Below are 27,641 nucleotides of genomic sequence, written 5' to 3'. Positions count from 1 at the left end.
TCGTCGTCGTATCCGTCGCTAGCGGGCCGGATGAAAGATTGGGCTGTGGGTCCCATTGTGCAGGTCTTTCCGTGCCGTGCACGCCGTGGCATTCACCGGAGGCCGTTTCAGAATTTCAAAAGGCATAGCGTTTGATTCTTTTTAATCCAACAGGCTGGCATATATGAATAACAAGTGGCTGGCCGCAACAAGATGTTTTGAAGACGGGTTGACGCAAGTGATGCAAGGCCCGTGATTTCTGCACTAACAATTTCTCCGAGAATAGATTACACAGAAGTGTTTCATCGGGTACAATACACCGTGCACCAACATCAATTTCGAGGCAAGCGACAACGAGTTCTTCGTGCCAAAAAACCGACCTCGCAACCCGAATTCATCGCATCACGCCTACCAACAGAGAAGTATGTGTCTTATCCATCGTATATCGACAATGTGCAGTTGACTCGAGGAAAGTGTGCGCCTGGCCCTTCCGTCTTTCTGAGCTGTCTGTCGAACCGAACTTCCAGGCTATTCACTTCAGAAAGCTGAGTACACCAGAAGCTCCGTTTTCCTGCACCCACTACTCTTTTTTCTTGTTCCACTTACTGTCCCGTTCCTTGGCCTTTGAGTGGAAGACGTTACGAATCAGCACTGTATATCCTTCAGTGTCTTGTGAGAGCGAAGTCCTGTCCATCACGGGCCTCATGTCGGATTATATCGATCCATCGACACGAATGGAGTCGAGCTCTGCCTCCTGTTCTCTACGAAGCGAAGTGAGTGCCTTGCTAACGCGTCTCTCGAGCATGTGACAGACTTTGGCATGCTTTGGGGCAAAATAATACCTAGGCTGCCCTGCCATTCATGTCGATATGTGAATTGCAAATTTCACTGCCCATCCCCTTGTTCGCCGCTGGCGAGACATTTCATTCTCCCGTTTTCCGAGTCGTGCTCAGCTTCGAATTCTGTACCAGTTGCCGTGACGGCCCTGGCTTTCCTTCACCCCCTTCCAGCCTAGACTGCTTCTCGGTGTATGTTCATGTAGATGTTCGAATGGATGTGTAGATAGTGATCAGCCGGTGGGTCGAACAAAGTAACTGGAGAGACTGTCGCCAGGCGGTGAAAACCAGAGTGTCCGTGGTTAACAGAGCAAAACTCCCGAGATCAAGAATTTCCCATGTTGCTCATTCTTCTGAAACCTTCTATTCAAGACTTCAACCTCTCAAGTCCCTTGGGCTCGTATCAAATGTTCAACACCTGGCAGCGCTTCTAGTTGCAGTGTCGAAGGTGTTCAACCACAACGTACATGCCTTTGGGGGTCACGGAGTGCAATTGACAGACCTTCAACTCTAAGATACTGCATGACTGAATTCTGGAAACTGGATAATATCGGGAAAACCAGAAGAGGCAGACTTCAAAATTGGAGTTGCTTGAAACTGGCAGACCTGCCAATTCTCGAAACCGGGTCGCTGAAGTCACGTCACCCTCTCCATGTTAATTAAGGAAATCTGAGAAAAGATTCGGACGTCAGATTCAAAAAGAAAAACAAGTACATCAATACCAGTTTATAATGATTTTGTTTGTTCAAGAAAAAAAACAAGGCCCTGGGACTTGTTACGAATCGAACTTCTTACCAGCTCAGCATGGGATCATGCATAAGTAAACAATGAAGGAACAGACCACCCCTAACTACCGGTTCAGCTGGAGATAAATGCTTGCTTATATGCTATGGCTGTCGGGCGAGAATATTTATGAATGTATTTGGAAAAGAGAGGGAAAAGGAAAACGAAAAAGAAAGACAGAAAAAGGTGATACGGAACGGACCCTTAGAGAAGAAGATGGCGATTAAAAAGAAGGAATTGAGGACCGAACGCGAATTGAACGCGTGACCGTTCGGACTGCAGCCGAACGCTCTACCTCTGAGCTACCGGTCCATTAGAGTTGGTAAACGTTTTTAAACACAAACCTATAGCGTACATGCTACAGTGTTACCCTACCCCCTTGCCGTTTGTCCTGCCCGATGACGTTGGTTCCCGACTTCCCGGTCCTGACTCGGGAGCGCAAACCCACCCGTTGACCCTGGACTTTGTCGCGGACCCTGATTTTCCATCAGCTTAGTTGATTTCCAGTTGTCCGATCTCAGGACTCCGTGACTTCAAGTTATTCTTTTACCGAAACATTTTTAGCAACTTTTAGCTCCATCCCAAAACAACGTTTGGCGACCACCTAAGTGCTTCTAGAAGGACAACGTAAAAAGGTCGAACAGTGCACACCACATACTGCATCCTCCACGCTTGATATTCACCTACACTTTGCATACCTACTGTCGCATTCAGCTTTCCGATTGCCTGCATATTGTCCTCACACTGAGTGTCTTCCCCCATCTCGACGTAACGATGCGACGGAGCGTTATCGCCGCGCGGTCCTCCGCAGGATCCTTGGCTCGCGCCGCCGTCTACCAACAGCACCTCCAGCCCCGGCGCATGTTTGCAAGCGGCAGTGGCACCCCTCCCAGCAAAAGCGAGCCTCCTACGACTCCGGTCGACCGATCCCAGGACCAGGCGCAACCCATTGGTGCTTATTACGAGGGCGTTCTCCAGGGCAGCAAAAACTACCCCGACACGAAGCCCGAGTTGCCCCCGGTGACCTCCCAGAAATACCCGACCAAGCTTGCGCCCGCCGAGCCGGAAGCCAAGCCGGAATTGGAGAAGAAGCAACCAGCGGAATCGGAGCCGAAGCCGAAGCAGGACGACAATGTGAGTCCCGCCCCTAAGTCTTCCGAGCCTCCGAAGAAGGAGGAGCAGCCACCCGTGAAGCAAGAAGCAGCAGGAAGAAAATGAGCCTGCTGCCTGGGCCGATAAACCCGGACTGGAATCAGCAAAGTAAAGGGATGAGAAAGGGGATGAGGCTATTATCGCAATACCCGCGACGTCGGCGCAAGTCCCGGCCAAGCGTGCGGCGGTTGTGCGCAGCGCAAACTCCGTGAGCTGAAGAAGAAAAAAGGACCTGAAGACGGCAAAGGAACCCAAAGTGGTCAAGTCTGTGACTCCCACATCTCAGATCCCAGATTCTGATCCTGACACATCCTCAAGAAAACTTCCCGATTGCCATGCTCACATGTCTAATCAATGCTTCGTCGTCCTTCTCCTCCTTCTCCTCCTTCTTCATCCATGGCGCCAACCCACCACTTCCCAAGCTCTTGTGCATTAGAATACTAACAATGCGATTTCGCTCCCATCTAGGCCCAGGGGACGTCCTCTCAGAGTCCCCAAGATCCTACTCCAAGCAGCAACCCCAGCGGCGACCTTAGCGGCAGCGACGGCAGCGGCACAGTCCCAGAAGCCTCCTCATCTCCTTCGCCCCAAATCCTTGAAGACGGCGAAGCCGGCAACACCCGCATCATCTTCTCTGCCAGTCTAACCAGCGAAGCCAGACGGGCCGAGCGTCTCGCCTCGATCCGTTCTCAATCGAAGCTCATCGCCGGCGTGCTCGTCCCCCCACGGCCTGAAGAGCCCGAAAACTGCTGCATGAGCGGATGCATCAACTGCGTGTGGGACATGTACCGGGACGAGATGGAGGCGTGGGCGACGGCGACGGCGGAGGCCGAGCAGCGGCTTGCTGCGCAGCAGGCTGGACTGGGTGAGGAGGGTGTGGTGGCGGCTACGGGGGCGGACGAAGCTAGGGGGAGTCAGCAAACTCCTTCTACTTCTACCTCTATAGCAGCAGGCGATGGCCAAGAACAGCAGACGATAGTCAAGGGTACGGAGTTGGCGGGCACGGCGCATTCGGTGGTCGACCAGAGGGGAGCGGTTAGTATGGATGATGACGGGGGCGGAAGTTCGAGTAATTGGGACTTTGGAACTGCGCAGAGTCCTGCGACTGGCACCGGCGGTACTACAAAGACTTTGACATCGACTTGGGACGACAACCTGTACAAGAATGTGCCGGTGGGGATCCGCGAGTTCATGAAGCAGGAGAAAAGGCTGAAAGAGAAGCATGCGCGCGAGGGGACCGTTGGGTAGTTGATTTTCAAATTGACGGTTCCAAAGTTCAGTTCTACCCTCTTTTCCTTCCTCCTATTGTCTGCGTGCTTTGTTTGGGAAGGCGTTTGTGTTTGGATCTTCCGGATTTTGATGCTTACCTTGCATTGACTCGATGATTTGAGCCTTGCGATTGTCACAAATTCATGTAGTCACTTTGCTCCTTAAACGTTGGTCTTGTTTTGTATAATTTTACTTCTTTTTTTTTTTTGCGCGCGATATACGCTCTCGATCTATTTGCCTTGTACGATAAACAAAGGAATCAAGGCGGGCAGCGAAGCGGTTAGCAGGCGGCGCGAGCCTATGGCTTTGGCTCGACGACATATCTAAGCCGTAACCCGAGCTAGCGATATATCCCACCGGGAGTTAAGGGTATTATGTGGTGCCTTACTATAGCTACCGCTAACCAGATGAAGCTTACAGCCCTTTGGCAGGGCCGGAAGTACTTCCTCTTAGGTAGGTATGGGGCAAGGGGGGATTCCTTTCAGGTTGTGCCGGTAGACATTCGTCATATCGGTCGGCTATGCTCCCCCACGTTGTGACCGAACGGGCTAAAGTTCATAACGGACCCATCAGTCCCCATCCTCGCTGCCCATCGCCACGCTATACTCATCCGAGACGCCGTAATGATGACCGTAAATATGTAACCTTTCCTTTGTGAATTCCAACTCCATGCTCTTCCCGTTCTATATGCGCCGCTTTTTGGTCCTCCTGTTCGTCATCGGGGTGTGGTATGTGCGTAACTTTTCTTCTCTGGGTATCTCTTTTGTGCTTCGTCTTCTCTAATCGGATGTCACCCGTCTAGTTTTGGGCCTCGGCAGCCTTCTGGGCCTTGGCCTCGGCAGCATTGCGGTCGTGTTCCTCAATGTTGCCAGCCTCCCAGGGGTAGCAGATCCACTCGTCACCGACGGTGAGAGCGGCGAAGTAGCGGCCCTGGGAGATGATGTCCTCGGGAAGAGTGCCCTTCTTGGGCTTGTCCTTGTTCTGTGGGTCGTAGGCACGTCAGAAGATTGTAATTTGCAGGACTTCTAGTCCATTGCGAAAAAGAAGCCAACTTACGTGGAGGACGAAGATGGCGAACTGGGTCTCCTCGCCGCCGCCGAGGGCCTGACGGGCAGCCTCGACATCCTTCTGGAGCTCCTTGACGGCGTACTCAAGGGTGGTGCGGGTGTCATCGACCTCATCAACGATGAGGATGCGCTTGCCGATAAGGTTCTTCATGGAACCAAGGGCAGTGAGATCGAGCCACTGGGTGCGGGTAACCTTGGTACCGGGCTCTTCAACGACATCTTCGCCGAGAGACTCATAGAGGGAGAGACCGATGGCCTGGATGGGGATGTTGGGAGAGCCGGGGCGCTTGAGGAAAGAGCGCAGGATACGGGCGGGAACGTAGCCACCGCCGCCAATGGCGATCATGAGCTGGGGGTTGAAGGTCTCGAGGATCTTGGGAGCGACCTCCTGGCACAAGTTGTGCACCTAATCAGACAAGGACATTGTTAGCGCCATTGACCATTGTTTTGTTTACTTTGCGCCGAGGGTAACAGGACAATGCGCGCAATGGCGCACAGCGTCGGCGTGACACATTCGAGAGATCCGGGAGTAGACTAACATCGTTGTAGGTAACGTAAAGCTTCTGGACCATTTTGACGGTTGTTCTGCGTTTATCGTTTCGCAAACGTATCTGGTATGAGTGGCGGGGTCGTGGGACGAAGGAATCCTGATAAGGACAGTACGGATAAGCAAACCAAAGTCTGAAGTCGCGAGTTGACGGGAAAAAGCAGTTGATGCTGGAAGGCAATAATTGCTCACGAAGACGACGGGCTTTATAACACACTACGGGACCAGGAAACGTACGGGAAGTAGGTTTGCGACAGTGACGAGAGAAATTTTTAAAAAATATACGACTCGTAGGCAGAAAAAAAGTTTCGAGCCTCGAAACCTGAACCCGAACCCTCCCTCTCCCACACATTACATGGACATTCACAGGCACACAACCCCACTATTACGCCCGCCGCGGAGTCCCATTGCCCATGCCCGGGCGGGACCTGCAGGCGATTTCCTCCATTCAGCGCCAATTTTCACTTACACTACAAGAAGAACCTTTTCCCCCGCATCGCCAACCTAATCGCGCTTCTGTTGGTCGCTTGCCGGAATTCTTGGCAATGATGCCCTCTTCACTGAGCAAAGTGTTTTCAAAACCTTCACGAGGGCCCACTACAGTCCGTTGGCGAGGGGACCTGAGTCTGCGATGCTCAATGCGCCGCTCGCTTGCTGCTCGTCACAGAAGCAGTGCATGTGTTCTCACTCGCATTGACATTGCCTGACTGCAGTGATGGTGACGGAAGGTCCGAGTCAGTCAGCTCTATCCATGCCTCGGTACACACCTTATTAACTAAAAGCGGAATCCGCCGATGCCCACTCGCTATCTTGGCGCTCTGGTCTTCCTGGGTCTCGTCTTCTCGGTGTCGGGGGAAAGATTCCCGACGTTAACCATGGCACACAAAACTGTCTCAGCCTGGGTAGCTCGTGTTTAGATTGATTTGGTTGATTCTTTTTCCTTGTAGTTTTCACCGGAATTGGTTGTTGAATCGAGGCGACACCAAGGAGCGGCAACGCAGCAAGTGTGTACGCCAGAGCCATGAGAAGAGCTGCTCGAGCCCGCAAGGGTGATTGTTTACATCAAAAAGGGGTGCTCCACCGAAGTGTCCTCGAGACTGTAAGAAAAAACAGCACATTAGGCCGATGTAAACCGCTTTCTCTTTTTCGCAAGTTACGATGCAATTCGTCAGAAAAAGCTTCGTAGATAGCCTGCCCTGGTTATTGATAAATCGTCGACACCCCGAGCAGGTATTTCGATGTTGCGTGCCGAGTTGTCATTGTCTACTTGTATCTTGATATAGAAAGGCCAGCGTTGTAACGTTGCTGAGGCAGAAGACACCATAGGTAGACTAGTAAAGCAATAATGATAAGTTCTGGACCGGTAGCTCAGAGGTAGAGCGTTCGGCTGCAGTCCGAACGGTCACGCGTTCAATTCGCGTTCGGTCCTTGATATGTCTCTTTTTGTCATTCTCCAACCCTTCTAGTTTTTGTACATCTCGGCCGCAAAGCAGTGCTTACTTTGACTCGTTTAACACAACATCATAATATTAGGGACCGGTAGCTCAGGGGTAGAGCGTTCGGCTGCAGTCCGAACGGTCACGCGTTCAAATCGCGTTCAGTCCTCAAGTTTATTTTTTGTTACCCTTGACACCTTTTGCTCTCGTCAAATCAGTCAACCAACATCTTGATGTTTCAAGTCTACGAATCCCTTCTCAATGCGCTTTTGGTCCACCCTGGTTCTACCTGCATCCGATTTCTTTTGACTTTCATTATGTGTCTGTAAGGTAGTGTGTGAATTCTCGGTATTATACCTTGTTCTTGTCACTACATTCTGTTCCAACCTCTCGTCTAGTGTAGACTGTGATTTGAAAGAAGGCGATGGTGGTTCAAAGCTTGGGCCATTCTGGGGAAGCATGTCCACAAGTCTTGGCAGTCCTCAAGCTGCCCGTCCATGTGGCCCGTGTGTCTTGAACTGGCATGACCGAACATTGACATTGCCAGCTCGTGAACCAAACAAAAACACACACACATCCAACGAACGAAAGCTCGTCAAAGCCCGACTCAACACGCGATCCAACGCGCTTACGGTCCTGAAACTCTTCAGAATGATGTCGCGATCCTGAACTACTAACTTACAAGACGACAACGCGTGATGGAGGACCCAGCGCCCAAGCGGCGCAGAACGTCGCCGCGCAACTCGGTTCCAGTTCCATCCGATGAAGCTCCCACAACACAGCAGCCGGCAGTCCAGACCACTCCAGAGGACACGCCTGCTCCAGAGTCGTCCGGTAATACATCCACAAAGCGTCCATCGTATGCATCTCCGACGAAAGCGAGTCTTCAGAGGCACAATCCCGAAGTATTACAACGACGAGAGAGTCTAAGCCTTGCTCTCAGATCCCAATCCGAGTCGCACGACAACAACCCGCTACGATCTCCCGCCAGAAGACCTGGAATCGCCAAAAGCCCAGAGCGACCGAATCCGCGCCCTCTTCCACCGCCCGCGCCAGAAGATGAAGAGGTAATCCTAAACCCTTTCCGTGGCCGAGGTTTGCACCGATCGCCCGTTCCCGGAGTTCTGCCGAAAGTAATCGTCCCCGAACCCGACCTTCCGCCGACCCCAGAACATCCTGATCCAGTTGTCAGCACTCCGCCTTCCGGTATTCACAATACCCCGTCTAAGAGACCGAGGCGCAGCAAAGCACTGGCCGAGACACTTAGGAGCTCCTCGCCTACTAAGCGCGCACCCGTCATGTCGGCCAAGACAGCACAACTTGTTGTTCCAGGAAAGCCGTCTGAGAAATCGGCCCCAATCCCCACGACGACCGAGATCCCTGCCGAGGCTCAGGAGCCGACAACGGCTGAATTGCGCGGGGTTCAACCGCCTGACCCGGATGCAGACAAGAAACGGCTGCGCGATTCGCTCCTAGCTGAGATCGCCGAGCTCGAGCGCGACCTAGCCGTCGCAAGCAAGGAAAACGAGCGCCTCCGACAAGCACACCTATCAAAGCAGAAACCATCAACACCACCGAACGCGGTCGAAATCCTCGACGTCCTACGCCGACGAGCTCTCCCACCAAAGGAGCAAAAAGACCCTGACCCATCCATCGCCGCAACATCATGGCTCTCCTCAGCTTTCCATCCCATCGCCTTTCTTCCCTTCAGCAAACCTCCTTCAACCGGCGACGATCTTCCCTCGCTCTTTTCTACCGCCGACGACGAGAAAGCGGAGAAACCACCGATATCCCACCACCCACTTCCCATGAGCGCCGACGAAGCGCTTCCCTACCTCCATGTCTTCACGCCACTGACTTTCACCTCGGCCATCTTTCCGCTTCCCCCGACTGATCCTGAATCGGAACCATCATTAGTCTCCTCCTCAGCAGCAGCAGCAGCAGCAGCAGACCATCAACCGCTCCTCCAACGGCACTACATAACAGCCACAACCCCATCCAAATCCTTCACCGCCCGTCTCGAGCTAACCGTCAACACCTCCAACATCTTCTCCATCACCGACCTTTCCGTACCACTAATCCACCCGCCCACCGCAGCCGCTGAGCTCGCGCCCTTGATTGAACGTATCATCGAACAATCCAAACAAGGCACAAGCTCGTCGGCAATGCACAACAACGTCAGCGTGCTATGCTGGGCCATGGGCGAGTGGGTGCGCGTTGCCAGAGAGAGAGCAAGGGTTTGGTGCGTGCTGGAAACCGAGTTGAACTCGGGCAAGGAAGCGGTGAGGAGGATGGTGGAAGGGTGGAGGGAGAGGAGTAGGATGAGGCAAAAAAGGAGGAGGACGAGGATGGGGGTGGGGAAGGGTAGCAGCAAGAAGAGGAAGGCGCCACGTCGAGATCGAGACCGGGAGAGGGACGGTGGTGATGGTGCTGGTGGTGGTGGTGGAAGAAAAAGGGATGAAGAGGGGGGAAATGATGAGAATGAACAACAAGAGGAGGAAATGGAGGAGGAGGAAGAGGAAGAAGAAGAGGAGGAAGAACTAGATGGGAAGAAAGTACCTGAGCAAGAGCTCGTTCCCTACATGAGCAGGACGAGTATGGATTTTAATATACCCTTACTACTTGGTCCAGGAGGCGGGCCGGGTGGCGCTGGTGACCCGGGAAGTGCGGAAATGTCTTCGCTGAGGGTGCAGTGGAAGATTGAGTTCGACTGGACGGGGGAGGCGAGGAGCGACATCAGGGTTTTTGTGGCGTTGCCGGGGAAGTGTGAGTATTCCTCTTTTGTTACTCCCCATCCGCACTTGCATCCGTATCCGTCTATAGGGCGGGAGAATATTTTCGTGGAACTATTTGAGGTGCTGACCATATACCGATAACAGGGCACAAATGCGATGAGCGCGGGCAGTTGGCCAAGATCCCGGCGTTGTTTGACGATCTCGTTCAGGGCGGCGAAGAGCCGTTGAGTGCGGTTAGGACTGTTGCGGCTTTGTTGGCTGGTGAGCCACAACCGCAGAGGTGATGTGGACAATAGGATACCCTTGTATGCCGTTGAGGGCTTGTTTGAGTAGACCAACTAGTATGAGTAGTCGTACAAGTTTTGCATACCTGCCTTGCCAAAAAAAACAAACAAACAAACCCCCCAAAGACGGGTGTTGACGGAGCATGGTATTACTAGTTGGGGGTCGCATAGTCAGGCTGGGGGTATTCATCCATACCATGATTGACAAGAAAAGCATGTTACTCGGGCTAAGGAATTGGAAGTAACTTGGTTTGCAAGACGTATTCAGGTCAAGGAGCAGACTTATACATTTCACGGCCTCTTCGAGCTTCCACGGCGTGCTTGAGGTCTTGAATACCACTTACAAGGCACATTTACCACACGTCTCCCGCAACAGCGTTGCTTTGATATCATTATCTTATTTTCAACACTACCTCTTCCACATGCACACACACCCAAACATTACCCCATAACGTCCTTAATAATTTTCTTCCTCTTTCTTTCGCATGATTCCGTATCTGCCCAACTCATCAATGTTGCCTCCTCCCGCTAGCAACAACGCCGCTTAATCGACACTGACGCCCTTGGCCCTCAGGTCCGCCTGTGCAAGCTTGATCTCCTCCATCAGCTCCTTGTAGGCCTCGGGCGTGTCGCGGAAGGTGAGCATGCCCCAGCCGAGGCGGAAGAGGACCCAGGCGCCGAAGGAGACGAGGGCCCAGAAGGGGAGCTATGTTTGTTATGGTTAGCATTCATTGCCATACATATACATGCAATGGGGCCGGTCGGTCGGTTGTTCGGTCGTGGGTGTTGGATATTTGGGGGAATGGGGTGGGGTGGTGGGCTGGAAAAGACATACCACAGGCACAATCGCTGTCTGGACAAGAGCCGGAAGGGGAACCAATTCGAGGTAGAGGGAAAGGTAGAGCTATAATTTGGATGAGAGAGGTTAGCAACCTGATTCAACTGATTGACTGATCGGCTCGAGAAACGAGGATGGCCGTGGAAGACGGCGTGATCGACAATGTGGTAGAGACAACGAGAGGATAAGAGGAGGCGGCGCAAGGCAGGAGAGGTAGAGGCAGAAAGGCAGTCCCAACGACACAAGACCACGCAGCACCAGAGCATAGACGAGGCCAACGTGTCGCTGCTAGCTTCTGCTAATGCTGCTGCCGCTCGTGTGGACCAAGCAGAGGAAACAGCCTTTCCGCCATCGTATCATCGTCGCCACTGTCGCCATACTCGTCGCCGTCCTTGTCCTCGTCCTCATCCCTTTCCGCTCGGTCGATTTTAACTCGGGAGAAAAACGTACCGAGCTCACAAGGAGTGCAATAGAGATAGTCTGCTGTGCGCGGGTCATTGTGACGAGTCTGTAGTCGAATTGATCGAATTGTTTGTTGGTTCGTCTGTGATCTCCCGGTTTCGTGTGTTTCTGGTTCCAGTTCTTGAATTGGTACTGTAGTGTGCTTGTCCAAGGTAACAGATAGATGCTGTTCGGTTCGTTGTTGGAGACGCGAGGTTACCGATCGACCGTTGAATTGAGAAAAGGAGAGTCTACCGCACGGTATTTGGTTAGCTTCCACTTGTCAATTCCCGTCTCGGATTCAGCAACGCACCATCCGTTCCGTGCAGCAGAAAGGGGCGATTTGACTTACAGTTGTCGACGGTTGGTGATGCTAGTCGGAAAGGTCGCAATGACGAAGAGGAAGGGAATGGAAATGAGCGATGAATGGGGACACTGTGGTTGTTGCTGCAGTGGAAGCCCGAGCCCAAAGTGTTCAGTGCAATGACGGGCTGCGCGCTAGGTGACGGATGGTGTATAGTGTAGTTGGCGCTACAAGTTGGCGCGTTAATTGAACCCCCTGTCTTGCATTGCCGACCAGCGTGGCCCTTTCAGAAAGGTGAGATATTCTTGGGTTAGGGTTATACGTGTCCCCACACCTATCCCTGAATTAAGCAAACCAACTTGAGTTGACATCGATGACTGCTAGAATATCCACGATACAATGGCACTTCAGCTTTGTAATTGTTGCTTGGTACCTCTAGTATTGTCCGCCCGATTGGAGTGAGTACGCAACCTCTCTCAAGGTCCCTCAGCATTAGAATTGCGGCGCTTATGCTCGACTGAATCAAAGCCATCCTCGAGGACTCCAAATACATTCGCGCCTCAGAAACACAAAATGCAGAAATCAAACAGAGTCCTTGGACTAACATAAGAAGCGAGCATTTTGAATTAGCAATAGCCATTATAAAAACTGGTAAACTAGATATGTACATGCCTCGTCAGGCTAGCCATTATTCTCGTCCTCCCATCAATAACATTCAATAATCCATAACATGTGTTACATGCACAACCAAGTGTAACAGTAATAACACAATGATATTCCAACAATAATGGTGCCCTTTCCCTTCCCTTGCCGTGTATACCATGATCGTATATCATATGGTCTTCGCAATCCCTCAACTGCCTCTTAGATATGGAATCCTCTTCTTTCCATGCCCCATCCATGAGCGTACCCACCACTTAATCCAAATCAGAATCCTCATCACCGCCCTCCTTCCCCCTCCACGCCGCCTTCTCCGCGGCCGGAACTCTTCCTCTCAACCACCTGAGTGTCGCTTCCGTCCCGCGCTCCAAAACGCTCCACCTTGGTACGCGGAACCTGTTGCCACTAACATCCAGCCTCTCCAACCCACCGCTTCCGCCCAGGAGTCCGATACGAGGGTTCAGATGTGCGATATCGTTATTGGCCGCGTCCACCACATGCATACCCTTGATCGATTCCGGATCCAGCTCGGACAAGTGATTGTTGGAGATGGTAAGGACGACGAGATTCGGACACGTGTCGCGAAGAGCGGTGCCGGCGGGCAGAGCGGAGATGCGGTTGAAACTGACATCTAACTTTTGCAAGTTTGGGGAACGCAGGTGAGCAAGCAACGGCTCTAGGCTTGAGATGTGGTTGTGGTTAAGGTTCAGTTCCCTGAGGGCGCGGAGTTCGAGGTGATCATTGCCGCTTAGTCCTCCGAGGTATTTCTCAGCTACGAGTTCGTTGTGTGACAAGTTCAAGTGGGTCAGAGTTGCGGCGAAGAAAGAAAGCGATTCGGGAAACGTGGTAAAGAGGTTGTGGTGAAGCTGGATTTCGTAAACTTTGTGTTCGGCAGCAACCCTAGAGGAGATGACGGGGTGGAGTGAAGAGGATTGTGTGCCAGAACGGTCAAGAACTCCACCGGACTTAACGGGCCAGACCTCCTCCGTTAACGTTTGAGAGCGGGAATGAGTTGGAGAGGCCCGGGCGGAAGTAGGGGGTGTCGCGTAATGGTCCGTATCAGATCGGCTGTCGTCAATATCGTCGTTTTCATCAATAAACTGGTCGTGTTCAAACGTGGCGGTATTCGTAACGATAGCCTCTTTCGGCTTAGACACGTTGTTCCCAACCGAAGCTTTCTTGGTCTTGGGCAAAGTCTCAGTGGTATTAATGGTGAGCTCCTTCACACCAGGACCTTTCAAGCCGGCGTCACTGAGGCTGACAACCTCCACCTCGGAGACAGAAGACACCTCGAGGAGAGAATTCACCTTGGAGGCAGAAGTGTCCTCACGTGGCTCGAGCCGAAGAGCTAGAATATCCTTCATCTCCTCCGTAGTAATTGTGCTAAACTTCTTCTCCCGCAGAGGGTTACCGCTGAGGCGCAGCATCATCAAGTTCTCCATCCGTCCCACCTCGTTAGGAATAATACGGATGTCGTTACTTGAGAAATCGACAGACTTCAAATGCTTGAGTTTGGCAAAACCTTCCGGAACAGAGTTGATATTGTTCTCATCGGCGGCAATCGTATGCAGCTTGGCCCAGCTTCCAATGTCGGGCAGATCCTGAAGGCGGTTCATGGAGAGGCAGATCTGGAGCAGGGCAGGCATAGTGATGGCCTTTGCCGGGGAGCAAATACGGACGAGCTGGTTCGACGAAACGTCCAGGATTTGTAGAGACGGAAGAGAATCGACCGAATCATCAACCAGTGTACCGCTGATCTGGTTCTTGCGCGCGTTGATCTCGGTCAAGGGCATTTTCGCCAAAGTAGCAAAAGGCAAAGACGCAAAGGCGTTTTCGCTCACATTCAAAACGCGAAGGCGGGAGAGGTTGCCGAAGTTGGAAGGGAGCGAAGAGAGGTTGTTGCCGTGCAAGTCCAAGATCTCAAGATTCTCCAAGTTCGCAAAGCAAGGGTCGAGTTCACCATAGAGGAGGTTACCGCCAAGCTTCAGATCTCTGAGGGTGGTGATTTGCGACACCACCTCCAAGCAGCTATTTGCCAGCCTGTTTGAGGACTAATGAACAGTTAGTAACTAGCCAATACAGAGTGGTGATCTCTAAGCACGTACCAAATTCAGGGAGGTCAACAGGCGAAGTTGCCTCAAACCCATTGGAAGAGTCACCAGGATATTCCCGTGGAGATCCAAAGTCTCGAGTCCTGCAAAGATGTTGCCCTCGCTGTCCTCATCATCATCCACCATCTCCTGTGGATCAACATCGGGGAAAATTGTATCGCTGATTATCTCAAGCTCATTGTCCGCAGCCACGAATCTGGTCAGGTCAACACACTCGGCCCAAGCCCCGCCAGTGGCGCCGATAGCCTCAAGCTTATACATCTCCAGAACCTCAATCGGGATCTCTTTAAGACCCATCGCCGCAATGTTGAGGCGCCCGCTAGTTCTTGCTGTGGCAAAACGTGCCTGTAGGACCTTGGCCTGTGACTGGTCATTCTTGTGCTGGTTGAAAGGATCATGATGCGAAGCAAAGCCCAAATCGTCGCCAAAAGATCCGAAGCCAGATGACTTGTGTCCGACGGCAGGGGCAGACTCGGATATTGGCTGAACTGCAGCTTTCTTGGCCGCAGCCTTCGCTTTTGCGATCTGTTCGCGCAACGTGGATGAGGCTTTCCGGTAGGTTTGGGCTGGGGAGGACGCGATCGAATCGGCAGAGGTTGCTGTGCTTCCAGATGATGCTGACACACTTCCTTCAACAGATGTCGCCGCCGACCTTTGCGACGCCATAGATACTTTTCTAGGCGCCGCTGCCTGTGCCCCCTTCTCCAGAGTGGCCACAGGTGGCTTCTTTGAGAGGCCATAGACAGATGTTCGCTTGGCTAGGGGGCGCGGTGCTGTGGGTTTCGTCTTCTCAGTGCTCGGTGTCCTGGGACTTTGATTATCGGTTACAGATGACGGTAGATCCCCGTAAAGAGACAGTCGAGACGCCCGTGGGTTGGCTTTCCTCGCCGCTGGCGCATTGAATGATTGGATGCCCTGTCGTGGCCTCAAAGAACCATACGTTCCGTGGAAGCTGGAGCCATCATCCTCACTATCCAGCCGTGAGCCAGGCCTGCTCCCATGGTTGGACGAAGCACCGAGAGACTCATGTGATTGATGACTTGATCCTGGTCGAGAAAGCCTACTCGTTGGTCTTGACGAAGTTCTTCCCTTGGGTATCCCATCGCTATAGAAAGAAGCAGCGGATTTCCCCCTCACTGATGGCGAAGAGGGCAACTGAGACAAGGTCTCGATCGTCCTCTCTATCAACGTCGAGTTTGACCTGACTGCAGAAGTTGGGCTGTCATCAGAAACTATCGACTCGGTATCGTGCAAAGCATGGCTGCCTGTGGACGCCGAGAAGGGCTGGTATGCGGACTGTCGTCTGGATGCTAGCGTTTGTGATATCTGGCTCGTCCGAGAAGTGGCAACGGAAGATGCCACAATGGAGGCTCTCGACGACGAGGGGGAAATATAGGTGCTGTGTCGATTTGTTGTCCTTGTAGTGCTCGCAGGTACTTGGGATTGTCCCTGGCGTGAAGCAGCGCGGGCACAGTTGGCAGACGAAACAACCTTCGAAGGCGCAATGAGCATGGACTGGGGCCTCCTCGACGTGGTGGTCGAAGTCAATTGGTCGCGGGAAGTGGTAGATCGAAGTCTCGGGCTTTGCAACGAGGTTCCAGCTGGGCCAGAGTCCGCGGGCAGGGATTCCTGGGATGGCGATTTCCGGAGCGAGGTCGATCGTGGGACGGGTAGCCTGGACTGGCCGGGAACTGGGAGTCTCGACGGCCGAGGAAGACCACTAGGTCTGGGCTGGGAGCTGGGGGGTTGCGAGTTGTTCTCCATCTTGACGATGATGTATCGCTGGGCCGAGCTCGGTGGAGTGCAAGTTCTCGTTCGAGGAGTTGGTTTGTCGAGTACCTACACTAGGTACGAAAGCCTAGTGCATAAGGATTGGTCGAGAACAAGTCTTTTAAGACAAGGGTCGTGCTTGTCAACGGGGAAGGTTCCTGGCGTTCCTTGGATGGCAGACGATGCGGACTCATGCAGTCGCAACCTGAACCGGCACTCATGCAAGGGCGGATGCAGGATGTTGTGCAGAAGGTTGGGTGGAGAGCTCGGTATCGCTGGATAGTAGGTAGGCAGTGTCCAACAGGCCGAGGCACTAGGTACCAAGAAGAAGCAAGAATATGTAGCGATGTGTAAGTCAGAATGATAGCAAAGCAAAAATAGCAAGTAAATGAAGCTTAGCAAGGGGCAAGTTGATGCCAAATGATGTGAGTGACTGGGGAGGAAGGAGAAGGTTGTGTCTCGAGAATAGGAGATCGCGGGATAGAGATAGACATGTAGGGTAAGGTAGGTAAGGTAGTATCAGGGCTGGCACCGGAGGACTCGATATCGGGAATCCGTCGACGCCTTTCTTTTTTTTCCCTAGACTAGGCCCCTTCTTCTGCCCGCCGCCCCGTAAATGAGATGACGAAGCACACGACAGAAGCAATAAAGTCGAGAAGCTGAATGCTGGTCAACGACACAGAATTGGACAAGTGAAAGTGGACCAAACGGGAAATGACCTCAGACCAGGGCGTGCCGGCCGGCATCATGGCGATGGCTGGAAGATGCCCGGGTGGTGGGTGGCCAGAAAGGTTCACGGGCGGGCAGGTTGCGCTGCAAGGGAATGTAGGTGAGGTGGTCCGGGTGTTTTCCTGGGATCGACTTTCAGGGGCACCTGCCACTAATGGACAGCAGCCACCAGGCGCCAACCCAACCGGCACCCGACCTGCCCACCATCGGCTGTTCTAGCGCGATCCGCCCATACGGTCCATGCCGATTTCACCTCATTTCTTCGACGACAGGGGCCGGGCAGTCGGTGTCCAGACTCCGATCCTCTTCCGGACAATCCTCTCGCGACTGGATTTGTAATGGCGGGCGCTTTTCCCATATCGATATCAGGGGTAGATAGGTAGGTATTGCTTGTTCTATACCTACCCATGGAGGTCCAGTCTTTTGAACAAACCAATTGTCACTCAAGCAGCATGCATTTTGATTGACAATAACAACAGCTCAGCTGAACAGGCGGCGCCGTCGTGGCGCCGGATTCGGCTCACTCGAACCTTTAATTGACAGAAACATTGAGAAGAAATTGTTGACCGAAAGGAAGGGTTCGTCAAGTCTCTTGAGTGTCATTCGGCTTTGTCTCCAGGCATTCGACGTAAGATACGAGGTTGTACTCTAGTACATGAACATGACCTTGAACCTCATGACCGGGATATGCAGTCTCGCCTGACAGACCAAAAAGCAGCAACTTCACAGAGATCCAAGTGCTCAGTGCTGGGAGTTGCGATGATGTGTTCGGACTTGAGTGTCTGGGTGGGAGAGGATACCGGTGATTTGACTTCAGCAGGTCACCAATTCTTCATCAAGGGTAATAACATGGTACTTATTTGTATTGATCTTCAATATCTTACTTTCAGGTCATCAAGGAGACATGGGGTGAGGGCAAACGTTGCCGGCCGGCAATGGAGCGCACGAGCCACTCACTGTGATGGTCCCACTAATCAGTGGGGGCCGGGATTGAGTGACAGTGCCCGCCTGGGCATGGACTTGACAGGGGTTTGGTTGCAACGGCAGGACGGGAAGCCCATCAGCCTCAAGATCACTCCACACTCAACAACGACGTTCCATCACCACATCAACACCATGCCATTCATTGACTTCGACTGTCCGCTGCGATCTGGATGTTTTATGACTACCTACCTCATCCTGATGCTTGCCTCAGCTTCAATTGATTTTATGACTTTATTCTCACGTAGGAGTGCTACGTCTTGCGTGACACCCCTCGTGTTTTCTGGAACCTGGATTACGCCGTCTGGAGCCTTGCGACAATCGCCGACTTCTCAGCCAAGAGAGACCTATACGCGATGTCGCGCTTATCTTCATGAGGGATGGACACTATGGATGGTTGGAGGGCAGCTACTAACGTCCAAGCGTTTCAAGTGAAGCACGTCGACGTTCTGCCCACTGTCAACCGACGCGCCTTCGCCGATCGGCTCGACCGTCGTTGTCTCCATGAACGATGCAGAGAGCAAACAGGGTTGAGCATCATGGTTTAATTGTTTATGCCTGTCTGCAAAACCGATGCTTCCGACTATTATCGGGTTCCAAGCCCCCCCGGAGATATCAGGGAGATCTCCCAGACGTCCAGCTTGCTGCTTCTGCCCCCTGTCCATGGCCATGTTTTTGCTAACGGCTTCCAAGTCATCACATATTTTGATTGATTCTGGGCCACCTTGCTTTTTGGTTACATAAGGCCAATGTGCGTTTTGAAACGGCGCCAAGTGCGTCAGTCACTGTGTGAATCTGGGCCATCCGGATATCAAACCGCTGATTTTGGCGGGCTCTTCTACCGGACCGTTAAGGTTTTGGGCCACGAGGCGACGAGCATTGGGAGGAGACCTGGGAGTCGTCTAAAGTTTTCTCCGTGGACAAAACCTCCGTCCAGTGAAGGGAGTTCGGGGTTGCCGGCTTGGCCACCTTTCTTTTTTCTTCCCGAGCTTTTGCCCCCTGCTGTCAATTCTGATTTCGACCCCGATCGTCGCGATCCCGGAACCCTCCCGCTTTTAACAGCATTTGCCTGATATCACTTCAGTTGCGCAATTGCTGTATTGTTCGTATCCGGATGCTATCAGAAGATTGACCATGACGCCCTTTACGCCGCGCGCCAAACCGGCGCCATCCTCATCGATGGACGAGGTGGAACTGGTCGACGTTCCCGTTGAAGAGCGTCCGCCTCAGGACCGAACTGCGCGCAACGCCAATCGCATGAGCGTTCTCTCACAGGCTTCGACAACTTTGCTCAGATGGGTACCCTGCGTCAACTTCTGGGTGGCTCTTATCTGCGTTACGGTTGCGGCTTTCCTGATGATCCTCGATACCTCCATTCTCTCCACCGCCGTAAGTCTCTCTGCGCTTCCTTCATACCTAGACTCAAAGCGCTAACGCTGCCGAAGATTCCAACTATCTCAACCGAATTCAAGAGCATAGAGAACGTAGCTTGGTATGCGACTGCCTTTCAGCTCGCCAATGCCTGCGTCTTGCCTTTGACCAGCAAGATCTACACCCGTTTCAGCACCAAATGGACCTTCAACTTCTTCCTTCTCATCTTCATGGTTGGATCCTACATCTGCAGGGCAGCGCAAACTTCGGGTATGCTGATTGCAGGCCGAGCGGTCATGGGTCTTGGAGCGGGCGGCATCTGGAACGGCGGTCTCACAATTATCACCGCCATCACCAGCCCTAGGCGCCGTGCGTCCGTCATTGGTTGCGTCATTGCCTTTGCTCAGATGGGTGTTGGAGCGGGACCGCTCTTTGGAGGACTGTTGACACAACACACCAAGGATGGATGGCGCGCTTGCTTCAAGATCAACCTCAGAGTCGGTATGGTCTTATTCTTCCCGGTCATGTTCATGCAGGTTCCGGAGCAGATTGAGAAGCCTCATCCGTGGAGGGTTCTCAGGAGGTTGCACCGCGAATTCGACCTCCTCGGCTTTGCACTTCTGGCTCCCGCCGTTTTCCTGTTCGTCTGGGTTCTCACCACCGCCCAGCTTAGCGGGCCTTTCTCCTGGAGTAGTGGCGCAATTCTCGGATCGCTGTGCGGTTCTGTTCTGCTCTTCGGTGTTTGGGGATATTGGAACTACAGGAAGGGCGACAATGCTCTGCTGCCAGTCACCACCATGACAAAGCGCGTCGTTTGGGCCAGCGCCTTGACACAGTGGTTCATCATGACAACGGTGTACTGCATGTCTTTTTTTCTCCCCATCTTCTTCCAGTCGGTTCAGGGAAAGACGCCCACCATCAGCGGTCTGGAACTGTTGCCCGGCTTTGGCGCTCAGCTGTTCTTTGGCATCGCCGGAGGTTTCTTGGGTAAGTCATACTCTCTGATCTCCCTAATTCGCTAACAATGCTAACAAGTTGGTTACTTTCCAGTCGAGAGAACCGGTTACATAATCCCCTACGCCGTCACCGCAGGCATTCTCTGCTCCGTCAGCTGCGGTCTCATGTCCACGATCGACAGCGGCACCCACTTCGGCATTATCGCCGTTTACCAACTGATCAACGGTGCCGGCCGCGGCTTCGGCACGCAAATGCCCACCATCGCCGTCCAGACAGCCAACATGCACCCAATCGACACCACCATCGCCATCACCCTGCTTATGTTCACCCAAATGCTCGGCACCGCCCTCGTCCTTGCCTTTGCCAACAACATCTTCGCGCACTCCATCACCATGGCCCTGGAGCGCCGCTTGTCCCGCGAGGAAGTTGAGGTGCTGATCAACAACGGCACTATTGGCCTGAGTCCCAAGCCGGAGGACCGCGAAAAGCTGATGAAGATGGGAGACCTCTTGAAGTACGTCATGCGCGCTTACCTAGAGGGCGTCCACAACGTGTTTTACCTGGCGGCCGGCTTTGGTGTGCTCGCGGTATTGACTGCCTTCTTCCTGGGTTGGACGGATATCAGGAAGACGAGCATGAAGAAGAATTGGTTTGGAATGTCGTCGGATAAGGAGACGAACAAGCTTCGTAAGGGTATGCCTGGTACGCCTGCGAGGGCAAATACCAGTACCAGCTTTAACGACAACAATTCCCTTGGCAACGCCAATCAGGGCCCGATGCCCAGTCCTCCTGCCACTGCGTCTGCAAAGGCAGAACGGAGAGCGAGCCGAACGAGTGCCACGGCTGACTTTGCCGAGTCCAACGTCAGTCCCACGCCCAGTCCTCTTGCCAATGGGACTACAAAGGCTGAGCGAAGGTTGAGTCGAATGAGTGCTACTGCTGGTCTGGCTTAGGGATCGACGTCGAGATCATTCAGCGCCTTGTCAGAGTGGTTTCGCCGCTTACTGGTGGCGGACATGGTTCTGAAATCAGAGGGAGTGAACCAGAGTGCGAATGACAAGGAGGTTTGGAGGCGAGGGGAGTTTTGTAGGGGTCCTCGCAAGATCGATGGAGAGTTCACGGCATTGTCAGGGGCGTTTGGAGCGGCAAAATTTCTTTTGTTTGACTGGCTTTGAAGGCGGACACGATACCCAGGGTTTGCGGATGGCTTATCGCATCTCGTCTTCTATAACAGACGAGACCTGTGCTTAGCGGGCGTTAATCAATTGGTTGAGCTGAACCAGTCCGATACCACTCGTCATAGGTACGGATGGTTATTGCAGGATTGTAATAGGGATTCTAATTTATAATAGTTCGAAAACACGCCGGCTCGAGTCCCTTTGGGATATTCCTATCCAGGAAATGTGTAGATATGAAGTTAAAAGGCGCAATAAAGACGCTTGGATGTGTAGTAACAGTATACCCCAGGTATAAAGTTAAAGGTCTCGTCAATATTGTCAGGGACAAGCGCATGTATTATATGTAGGTGTAAGTTGTCGTCCAATTCTCGTCTTGATACTTTTGTAGTCACAAGCTGAGTACGGTATCACAGCAGACGAAAAAGTGAAGGCAATCGCAACTGGGACAGAGACGACTGACTGCGCTAACAACGGGAGGATGTGCGAAACATGCCATGGTGTGGTTAGACGCTCATGCGAGGACATCCAGTAGTAGTGGCATAAGAGGACGGTGTGCGGCAAATGAACCTGTCGGATGGGAAATTTTTGACGATGATGTCGCGATGATTTCAGCATAGCGTGAGATGCGATTTCAACTTGTCGCAACAGTGAGCCAGCGCTGCGAGACAGAGTTAGCAGTCAAACAGGATTTCAACCAAGTGACGACTTCAAACTTCATCCACCAGCGAAAGATAATCTAAAAGACTTTTCTTCCCAATGTCCCAACCCTTGAGCTGGGAAGCAAAGTGAAAAAAAAAAATTGGTAGCGTCTCTTTGAGTAGCGTGTCATCCTTAGTGCAGGGGCCATGCTAATCTTCTCTGTATCGTTTCAAATTGACCAAATTGCCCCGAAGGGCGAAGAAAAAAAGGAGAAAAGAAAAGTCTAAGAAGAGTGATGGGGTGGAGGACTTCTTATACCCTTGGGAGACAGGTGCTGATGGTCTGTGCACGAGTAAAATTTCTGGTGGAGCTGGCTGGTTTGAGTGGAACCAGGAATGTGGCGGCTGCTGCTGAATGACCAGGCACCTGCCACGGATGCTAGTGTGGCGCATCAAGGCAGGCGGCAGGCAAACTGAAAGAAATGGCTTGGCATTTGCGATCGACTCAACCGAACCACTGATTACCTACCTCGACCCTTGCGGCCCTGCCACCCCCGCCGGCCGCTTCCCGCAATGTGATCGACGGAGCTCTCTCACCCATTGTTTGCGCCGAACCACCAACGATCCGACAGGCCGCCCGGACAACTTCCGTCCGATACACCAGTCTCCGATTTTGCCGTCCCCAAGGGCCCGGTCAATCAGCCCTCCGACCGGCCTGCGCGCGGCCGCCGAGATCGATTAGTTGCGACCAAGCAGTTTCAACCGAAGATCTTCGATCTTCCAAGCTGACAACCTCCATTCAACGAAACCAATGCGCCGATAACGCTTCGTGAACCTTATTACTGTATACAGCCTTATTAATATCTACCATCACATAATCAACCAACATCAATGGCGCGAATACACATCTTGACCATCTTCGTCCTCTCCCTTCTCTCCCTCGTCAGCGCCTGTACGTTTCCCTCTTGCCTTGCCGTGTCTTCCCATCTCCCATGGAACCTACTTTACTAACACCTATCTTCCTCCTCACCACAGCCGCCCCAACCTTCTGTAAATGCACCTGCTTCTCCAACAGCACCATAATCCGTCTCGGCCCTCAACCCGATGACCCAGCCAACAACAATCCTCAACAACCACCACCGTCCAAACCCACCGCGACCATGACCGCCACCGCATCCCCTCCAAACAGCCCACGGTCCCCGAACGATCAATCACAATTTCTCCATCTCGGTGGATCCAAACGCGCAGCCTCGTCTTCCTGCACTCAATGCAACCGCGCCTTCTGCCTGCAATACAACCTGCCGATCTGCAAAGACGCCGAAGAGAAGGACGTGACGACGACCTGTTTTCAGCGAGATAGCAGGAAGGACGAGATCATTGTGTGGGGGTTCATTTTGAGCACGGCGGGACTGCTGGGATGGGCGGGGGTGAGGAGGGTTTTGGAGAAAGGACGGGTGTCTGGCTTTGGAGGAGGGGGAGGAGGTGCCGGGGGGAGGTCGGGGAGGTCGGGATTGATGGGTGGTCTTGGGGGGACTGGTGGTATTGGAGGCAGTAGAGCCGGTGGGAATGCCGGTGCTGGTGCTGGTGGCTTGGGAGGGATTGGAGGGGGGTTATTCAGGAGGGCTTTCAGCGGGGGAGCAGGAGGGCAAGGGCGAGGAGGAAGAGGAGAAGGAGAAGGAGGTACAGGACAGGGGGCATATAGTCCCCTTGGAGGGGAAGGGCGCTGAACTCGGTCAAATTGTAAGATGGGGAGATGATGAAATGTTATGTCTTTTCATGGTTTGTGTGGGGCGTTATGGGTTATGGATTGGGTTTTTACCATGAGCCTGAGCGTGCGCGTGGACTGGTTCGTGAAGCGAGTGATCGAAGTGCAAATATGCTACGGAATAATATAACATCCTCATGACTTTGGGTCTATCGGAGATCTGTCTGAGCCGGCTGAGGTGTGCTGCTTAGTTATACCTCCTTCTCAGGATCTGAGCTGAAAGGGCACGGGTGGACTAGCTCAAGAGCTTTAAGCCGTGAACGATGTGGCTTATCTGAACTCACTGCTCTCTGAGAGTGAGGACGATGTGGACATTGCGCTTCTGATCAGGTCGCATAGCGAGATCACATACATACCGACAGGTAAAGGTAACTTTTCAAAAAAGACGTTCACTGAGAGCAAGAGACACCTAGATGATCCGATGTTGATCTCACATGATCCTTCTGTTCTGGTCAAGAGCCGCTGCATGAACCGTATGATCTTGGTCCCCAACTTTAACGTGCAGTATACCAAGCTGTTTGGATTTGTTGTTTAGTACATGAAGGTCTCGAAGCGACCCTCTGGCAACCAAGTGTAGTTGGGCCAGAGTCATTGCAACATATGCCGAACACTTGGATTACAGCACGCGTTAAAGCCCGACATAGCAGGATAGACAAGGCCTTCTTACATTAGGAGAAGGGAACTTTAGACTACCTACGCGTGAGCAGAAAGATACTGATCAAACTGAAGCCTTCATCTTAGTATAGAACTTGGAACAACGCACTGTTGTTGCGATAGAGCCGCGCAATCTCTCATTGACAATGACCTGAGCTGGCTCCGTTCTGCGAAACGAAGAGAGAATAGAGGTTCAGACAATATGGGTATCAATATGTATGCTTCTCGAAGGTCTTGGTAGGCATTGATGCTATTCCTACTGCTCGCCGCTGACTCCATGGCCGTGTCTGTTTTTGGTTCCCCGCCATATGTGAAACTACAAGCAAGAACTTTTAATGACCCGTTTTCCTTTTGAATGCCTTCAGAACTGTTCGCACGGATGGGGCAGCTCCTCGATATCATCAGGCTGCATCACATGCGGTATCCACTGCACAGTCTCTTGGTACAGCTCTCCCTGCATTGCTGCCTCTCTAACCCCAGTTTCATCCCTCTCTTCGGAAGAAAACCTCTAGTCCTCCTCGAGAGGGTTGGGCTTGGGGGTAGCCACACCGCTGGCGAGGCCACCGTTCACCTCACGACGCTCGCGAACCGCCTCAGCGAGCTCCTCGAGGGTCGAGACAGTGGACTCCCAGTCAATGCAGGCATCGGTGATGCTGACGCCCTTCTTGAGCGCCGAGGGACCCTCAGCAGGAACCTTCTGGTTGCCCTCGTTGATGTTGGACTCGATCATGACACCAATGATGGCTTTCTCGCCCTCGCGAATCTGGTCGGCAACGACCTTGGCAACCTTGGGCTGGTTGCGGTGGTCCTTGTTGGAGTTGCCTGGTCATTTGTCAGTCACTGTTGGAATGTGCAAATGTCAAGGTTGTAGACTTACCGTGAGAGCAGTCGACCATGATGGCGAGCTTCTGGCCCTTCTTGATGAGAGTCTCCTTCGCAGCCTGGACGTTCTCCTTGTCGTAGTTGGGGCCCTTGGTGCCACCACGGAGGATAACGAAACCGTGCTCGTTGCCCTTGGTGCGGGTGATAGCGGCCAAGCCCTGCTTGGTAACGCCCATGAAGTGGTGCTTAGCCGCGGCAGCGCCAATGGCATCAATGGCAACACCGAGGTTTCCGTCGGTTCCGTTCTTGAAACCGACAGGGAAAGAGAGACCAGAGGCAAGCTCGCGGTGAAGCTGGCTTTCGGTAGTACGGGCGCCGATAGCACCGACAGAGATGAAGTCGGCAAGGAACTGAGGGGAGATGGTGTCCAACATCTCCGAAGCAATAGGCATACCGGCAGAGGTCAAATCGCAGAAAAGCTGTCTGGAGATACGAAGACCCTTGTTGATCTTGAAAGAAGAGTCGATATCGGGATCGTTGATGAGACCCTTCCAGCCGACGGTCGTGCGAGGCTTCTCGAGGTAGGCTCTCATCACGATAACGAGGTCGTCCTTGAGCTTCTCGGAAAGAGCCTTGAGCCTGCTGCAGTACTCGAGAGCTGTAGCAGGATCGTGAAGGGAGCAGGGGCCAACAACGACAAGGAGACGGTCATCCTTGCCCATGATGACACCTACGGCCTCCTTCCTGCCCTTGACAACAGTCTCGAGAGCGGCATCCGTCATGGGAATCTCGGAAATGAGAAGAGCAGGAGGGATGAGGGGATCCTGTCCCTCGACTGGAAAACAAAGTTAGTGTTAGTCGCAGTGCTTGGAATTTGTAGCAAATAGTGAGATTTTTAGTTAGTGCGAACAGTCAAAGTACGCAAAAACTTGGACAGTTGCTCAGTTTAAAACACCGCAGGTATATGTAGTCCCAACTGTGTCGATGTCATGATGTCCACCGAGCTTGTGATAATCCGCGCGGGTCGGTGCTTGGGAGATGATGCTCATACCTCTTGTGTCATCAGCCCGAAGGGCCACCATATCAGGGCCGACCATGGTTGCAGTGGAATGTGAGTTGAACCGTGATTGTGTAAAAAGAGAAGTCGAGAGGTGAGGCTGTCAAGAAAACTGAGTTCAGGAATGACTCTGGTCGACGGAGGTGATTTGACTTTTGCTTGGCAAGGTCGAGAGGAAAGAATCTCGGCAGAGGAAGGAGCTTAAAGTCCAGGTGAGGGCGAATTAAAGGCAGGCAAGACCCTGTTGGCAAACGTATGATTGGACAATGTGATTGGCCTGGTCGGAGGCGACAAGGAAGGCGTTAGTGGGAATGGGGTGGAAGGGGGAGTCAATAACAAAGAAATTCTGCAGCCACCGAAGCCAAGGTGAGCGGATGGAAGGCACAATAAGTAGCGAGGTAGTGTAGCTCCTAACGAAAAGGGTTTGCGGATGAGGCCAGGCCTAAGGTAATTCACTGGACAGTCTAGAGACTTTGGGATGGAGAGAAAGATGGCAGAAAACACCGCCTCCGTCCGGCTACTTATAAGACGAAAAGATATTGCCAAACAAGGTACAGCTTCAACTATTCTCGTAGTGACTCACAAATTACTGTACGAGGGTCTCAAGCACCCAGGGGCCTCTCATCCAAATTGAAAATCGGACAAGGTGACTGAGGTCAACGAACGGCGACGGGATGTGGACAGCGGGAAGCAAGCGGGCAGGCAGGCACAAAGTCCGGGGTGTATCTTTCCGTAAACTTTTTGAGAAGATCTGTGCGGGGCAGGGACACATGCCCGTTAAAACTGACACACACACTCAGTCAGCGGAACCGAAAATTTGTGTGAAGAGTGGAATTGGGAAAATGCCGCCGCCTGCCATTGACATTCACGCTTAGTTTGGAAGCCAGACAGTGCCCTGTATTTTCGAATAGAGCCCACGGATGGATTGGATCGACAACATGATGTTATTGAGTTCTCCAAACATGGCGCTGAAACTCCCGGCTAGCAAGTGGTGCTTGTGGGCGTGGTAATTCGGGCTTCTTTCATTCGTCTCGGGCGCTTGGCCTCACCACGACTCGGCTGCCCCATCCGCTTCCGTCTGCTAGTGTCCGATAAACGGACCAATGGACCAGGGCTCCCGGGAAGAAGCTGTTGATGCTATCCAGGGTTCGAGGCCGCTTCGATGCAACATGAACCACTGCATCCCGACATGCCAGTGAGGACATCACGTAACGGCCCGCAGCAGCGACACCCGTAGCCGCAAGTTGACGGACGCCGGTAACCTCGGTCATTTTGAT

The 27,641-nt window shown here is 52.8% G+C and overlaps 8 protein-coding genes and 3 non-coding genes across 12 annotated transcripts; 6 read left to right on the top strand and 5 right to left on the bottom strand.

Moving 5' to 3' along the window:
• Window positions 1-1,838: 1,838 nt before the first annotated feature.
• NCU15383 lies at window positions 1,839-1,910 on the bottom strand. The gene has a single exon. It is a non-coding gene; the product is annotated as a tRNA-Cys (tRNA).
• A 163-nt stretch (window positions 1,911-2,073) lies between these two features.
• Window positions 2,074-4,193, top strand: NCU05541 (hypothetical protein). The gene is made up of 2 exons (XM_955410.3): window positions 2,074-2,732; window positions 3,219-4,193. Exons 1-2 carry the CDS (start codon window positions 2,373-2,375, stop codon window positions 3,996-3,998), a joined length of 1,140 nt encoding a protein of 379 aa, XP_960503.1. The 5' UTR covers window positions 2,074-2,372; the 3' UTR covers window positions 3,999-4,193.
• On the bottom strand, window positions 4,180-5,925 carry NCU05542 (xanthine phosphoribosyltransferase 1). The gene is made up of 3 exons (XM_955411.2): window positions 5,626-5,925; window positions 5,076-5,492; window positions 4,180-5,000 (listed from the first exon to the last, which is right to left on the bottom strand). The coding sequence occupies exons 1-3, from the start codon at window positions 5,656-5,658 to the stop codon at window positions 4,818-4,820; spliced, it is 633 nt and encodes a 210-aa protein (XP_960504.1). The 5' UTR covers window positions 5,659-5,925; the 3' UTR covers window positions 4,180-4,817.
• Window positions 5,926-6,990: 1,065 nt separating this feature from the next.
• Window positions 6,991-7,062, top strand: NCU15382. The gene has a single exon. It is a non-coding gene; the product is annotated as a tRNA-Cys (tRNA).
• Window positions 7,063-7,166: 104 nt separating this feature from the next.
• NCU15381 lies at window positions 7,167-7,238 on the top strand. Its single transcript has one exon. It is a non-coding gene; the product is annotated as a tRNA-Cys (tRNA).
• Window positions 7,239-7,604: 366 nt separating this feature from the next.
• Window positions 7,605-10,450, top strand: NCU05543 (hypothetical protein). Its single transcript, XM_955412.2, has 2 exons — window positions 7,605-9,835; window positions 9,949-10,450. The coding sequence occupies exons 1-2, from the start codon at window positions 7,768-7,770 to the stop codon at window positions 10,086-10,088; spliced, it is 2,208 nt and encodes a 735-aa protein (XP_960505.1). The 5' UTR covers window positions 7,605-7,767; the 3' UTR covers window positions 10,089-10,450.
• Window positions 10,318-11,869, bottom strand: NCU05544. 2 transcript variants are annotated; one of them, XM_011396656.1, is made up of 4 exons: window positions 11,681-11,869; window positions 11,377-11,618; window positions 10,924-10,992; window positions 10,318-10,794 (listed from the first exon to the last, which is right to left on the bottom strand). In XM_011396656.1, exons 2-4 carry the CDS (start codon window positions 11,422-11,424, stop codon window positions 10,633-10,635), a joined length of 279 nt encoding a protein of 92 aa, XP_011394958.1. In that variant the 5' UTR covers window positions 11,425-11,618; window positions 11,681-11,869; the 3' UTR covers window positions 10,318-10,632. The 2 variants fall into 2 exon arrangements, with proteins under 2 accessions (XP_011394958.1, XP_011394959.1); XM_011396657.1 differs by having other exon boundaries at window positions 11,720-11,869.
• A 403-nt stretch (window positions 11,870-12,272) lies between these two features.
• Window positions 12,273-17,024, bottom strand: NCU05545 (hypothetical protein). The gene is made up of 2 exons (XM_955414.2): window positions 14,437-17,024; window positions 12,273-14,382 (listed from the first exon to the last, which is right to left on the bottom strand). Exons 1-2 carry the CDS (start codon window positions 16,204-16,206, stop codon window positions 12,589-12,591), a joined length of 3,564 nt encoding a protein of 1,187 aa, XP_960507.2. The 5' UTR covers window positions 16,207-17,024; the 3' UTR covers window positions 12,273-12,588.
• Window positions 17,025-18,050: 1,026 nt separating this feature from the next.
• On the top strand, window positions 18,051-21,676 carry NCU05546 (hypothetical protein). Its single transcript, XM_955415.2, has 3 exons — window positions 18,051-19,311; window positions 19,368-20,280; window positions 20,344-21,676. Exons 1-3 carry the CDS (start codon window positions 19,057-19,059, stop codon window positions 21,201-21,203), a joined length of 2,028 nt encoding a protein of 675 aa, XP_960508.2. The 5' UTR covers window positions 18,051-19,056; the 3' UTR covers window positions 21,204-21,676.
• Window positions 21,677-22,590: 914 nt separating this feature from the next.
• NCU05547 (hypothetical protein) lies at window positions 22,591-24,183 on the top strand. Its single transcript, XM_955416.2, has 2 exons — window positions 22,591-23,018; window positions 23,102-24,183. Exons 1-2 carry the CDS (start codon window positions 22,958-22,960, stop codon window positions 23,791-23,793), a joined length of 753 nt encoding a protein of 250 aa, XP_960509.2. The 5' UTR covers window positions 22,591-22,957; the 3' UTR covers window positions 23,794-24,183.
• Window positions 24,184-24,475: 292 nt separating this feature from the next.
• Window positions 24,476-27,163, bottom strand: aro-6 (aromatic-6). Its single transcript, XM_955417.2, has 3 exons — window positions 26,359-27,163; window positions 25,363-26,142; window positions 24,476-25,307 (listed from the first exon to the last, which is right to left on the bottom strand). Exons 1-3 carry the CDS (start codon window positions 26,402-26,404, stop codon window positions 24,994-24,996), a joined length of 1,140 nt encoding a protein of 379 aa, XP_960510.1. The 5' UTR covers window positions 26,405-27,163; the 3' UTR covers window positions 24,476-24,993.
• Window positions 27,164-27,641: the final 478 nt, after the last annotated feature.

Source organism: Neurospora crassa, linkage group VI, assembly GCF_000182925.2.
Source record: "Neurospora crassa OR74A linkage group VI, whole genome shotgun sequence".
In the NCBI taxonomy this organism is placed as follows: Eukaryota; Fungi; Ascomycota; class Sordariomycetes; order Sordariales; family Sordariaceae; genus Neurospora; species Neurospora crassa.
The sequence above is the reverse complement of the archived record's forward strand: the minus strand, read 5'-3'. Positions and strand labels throughout refer to the sequence as shown.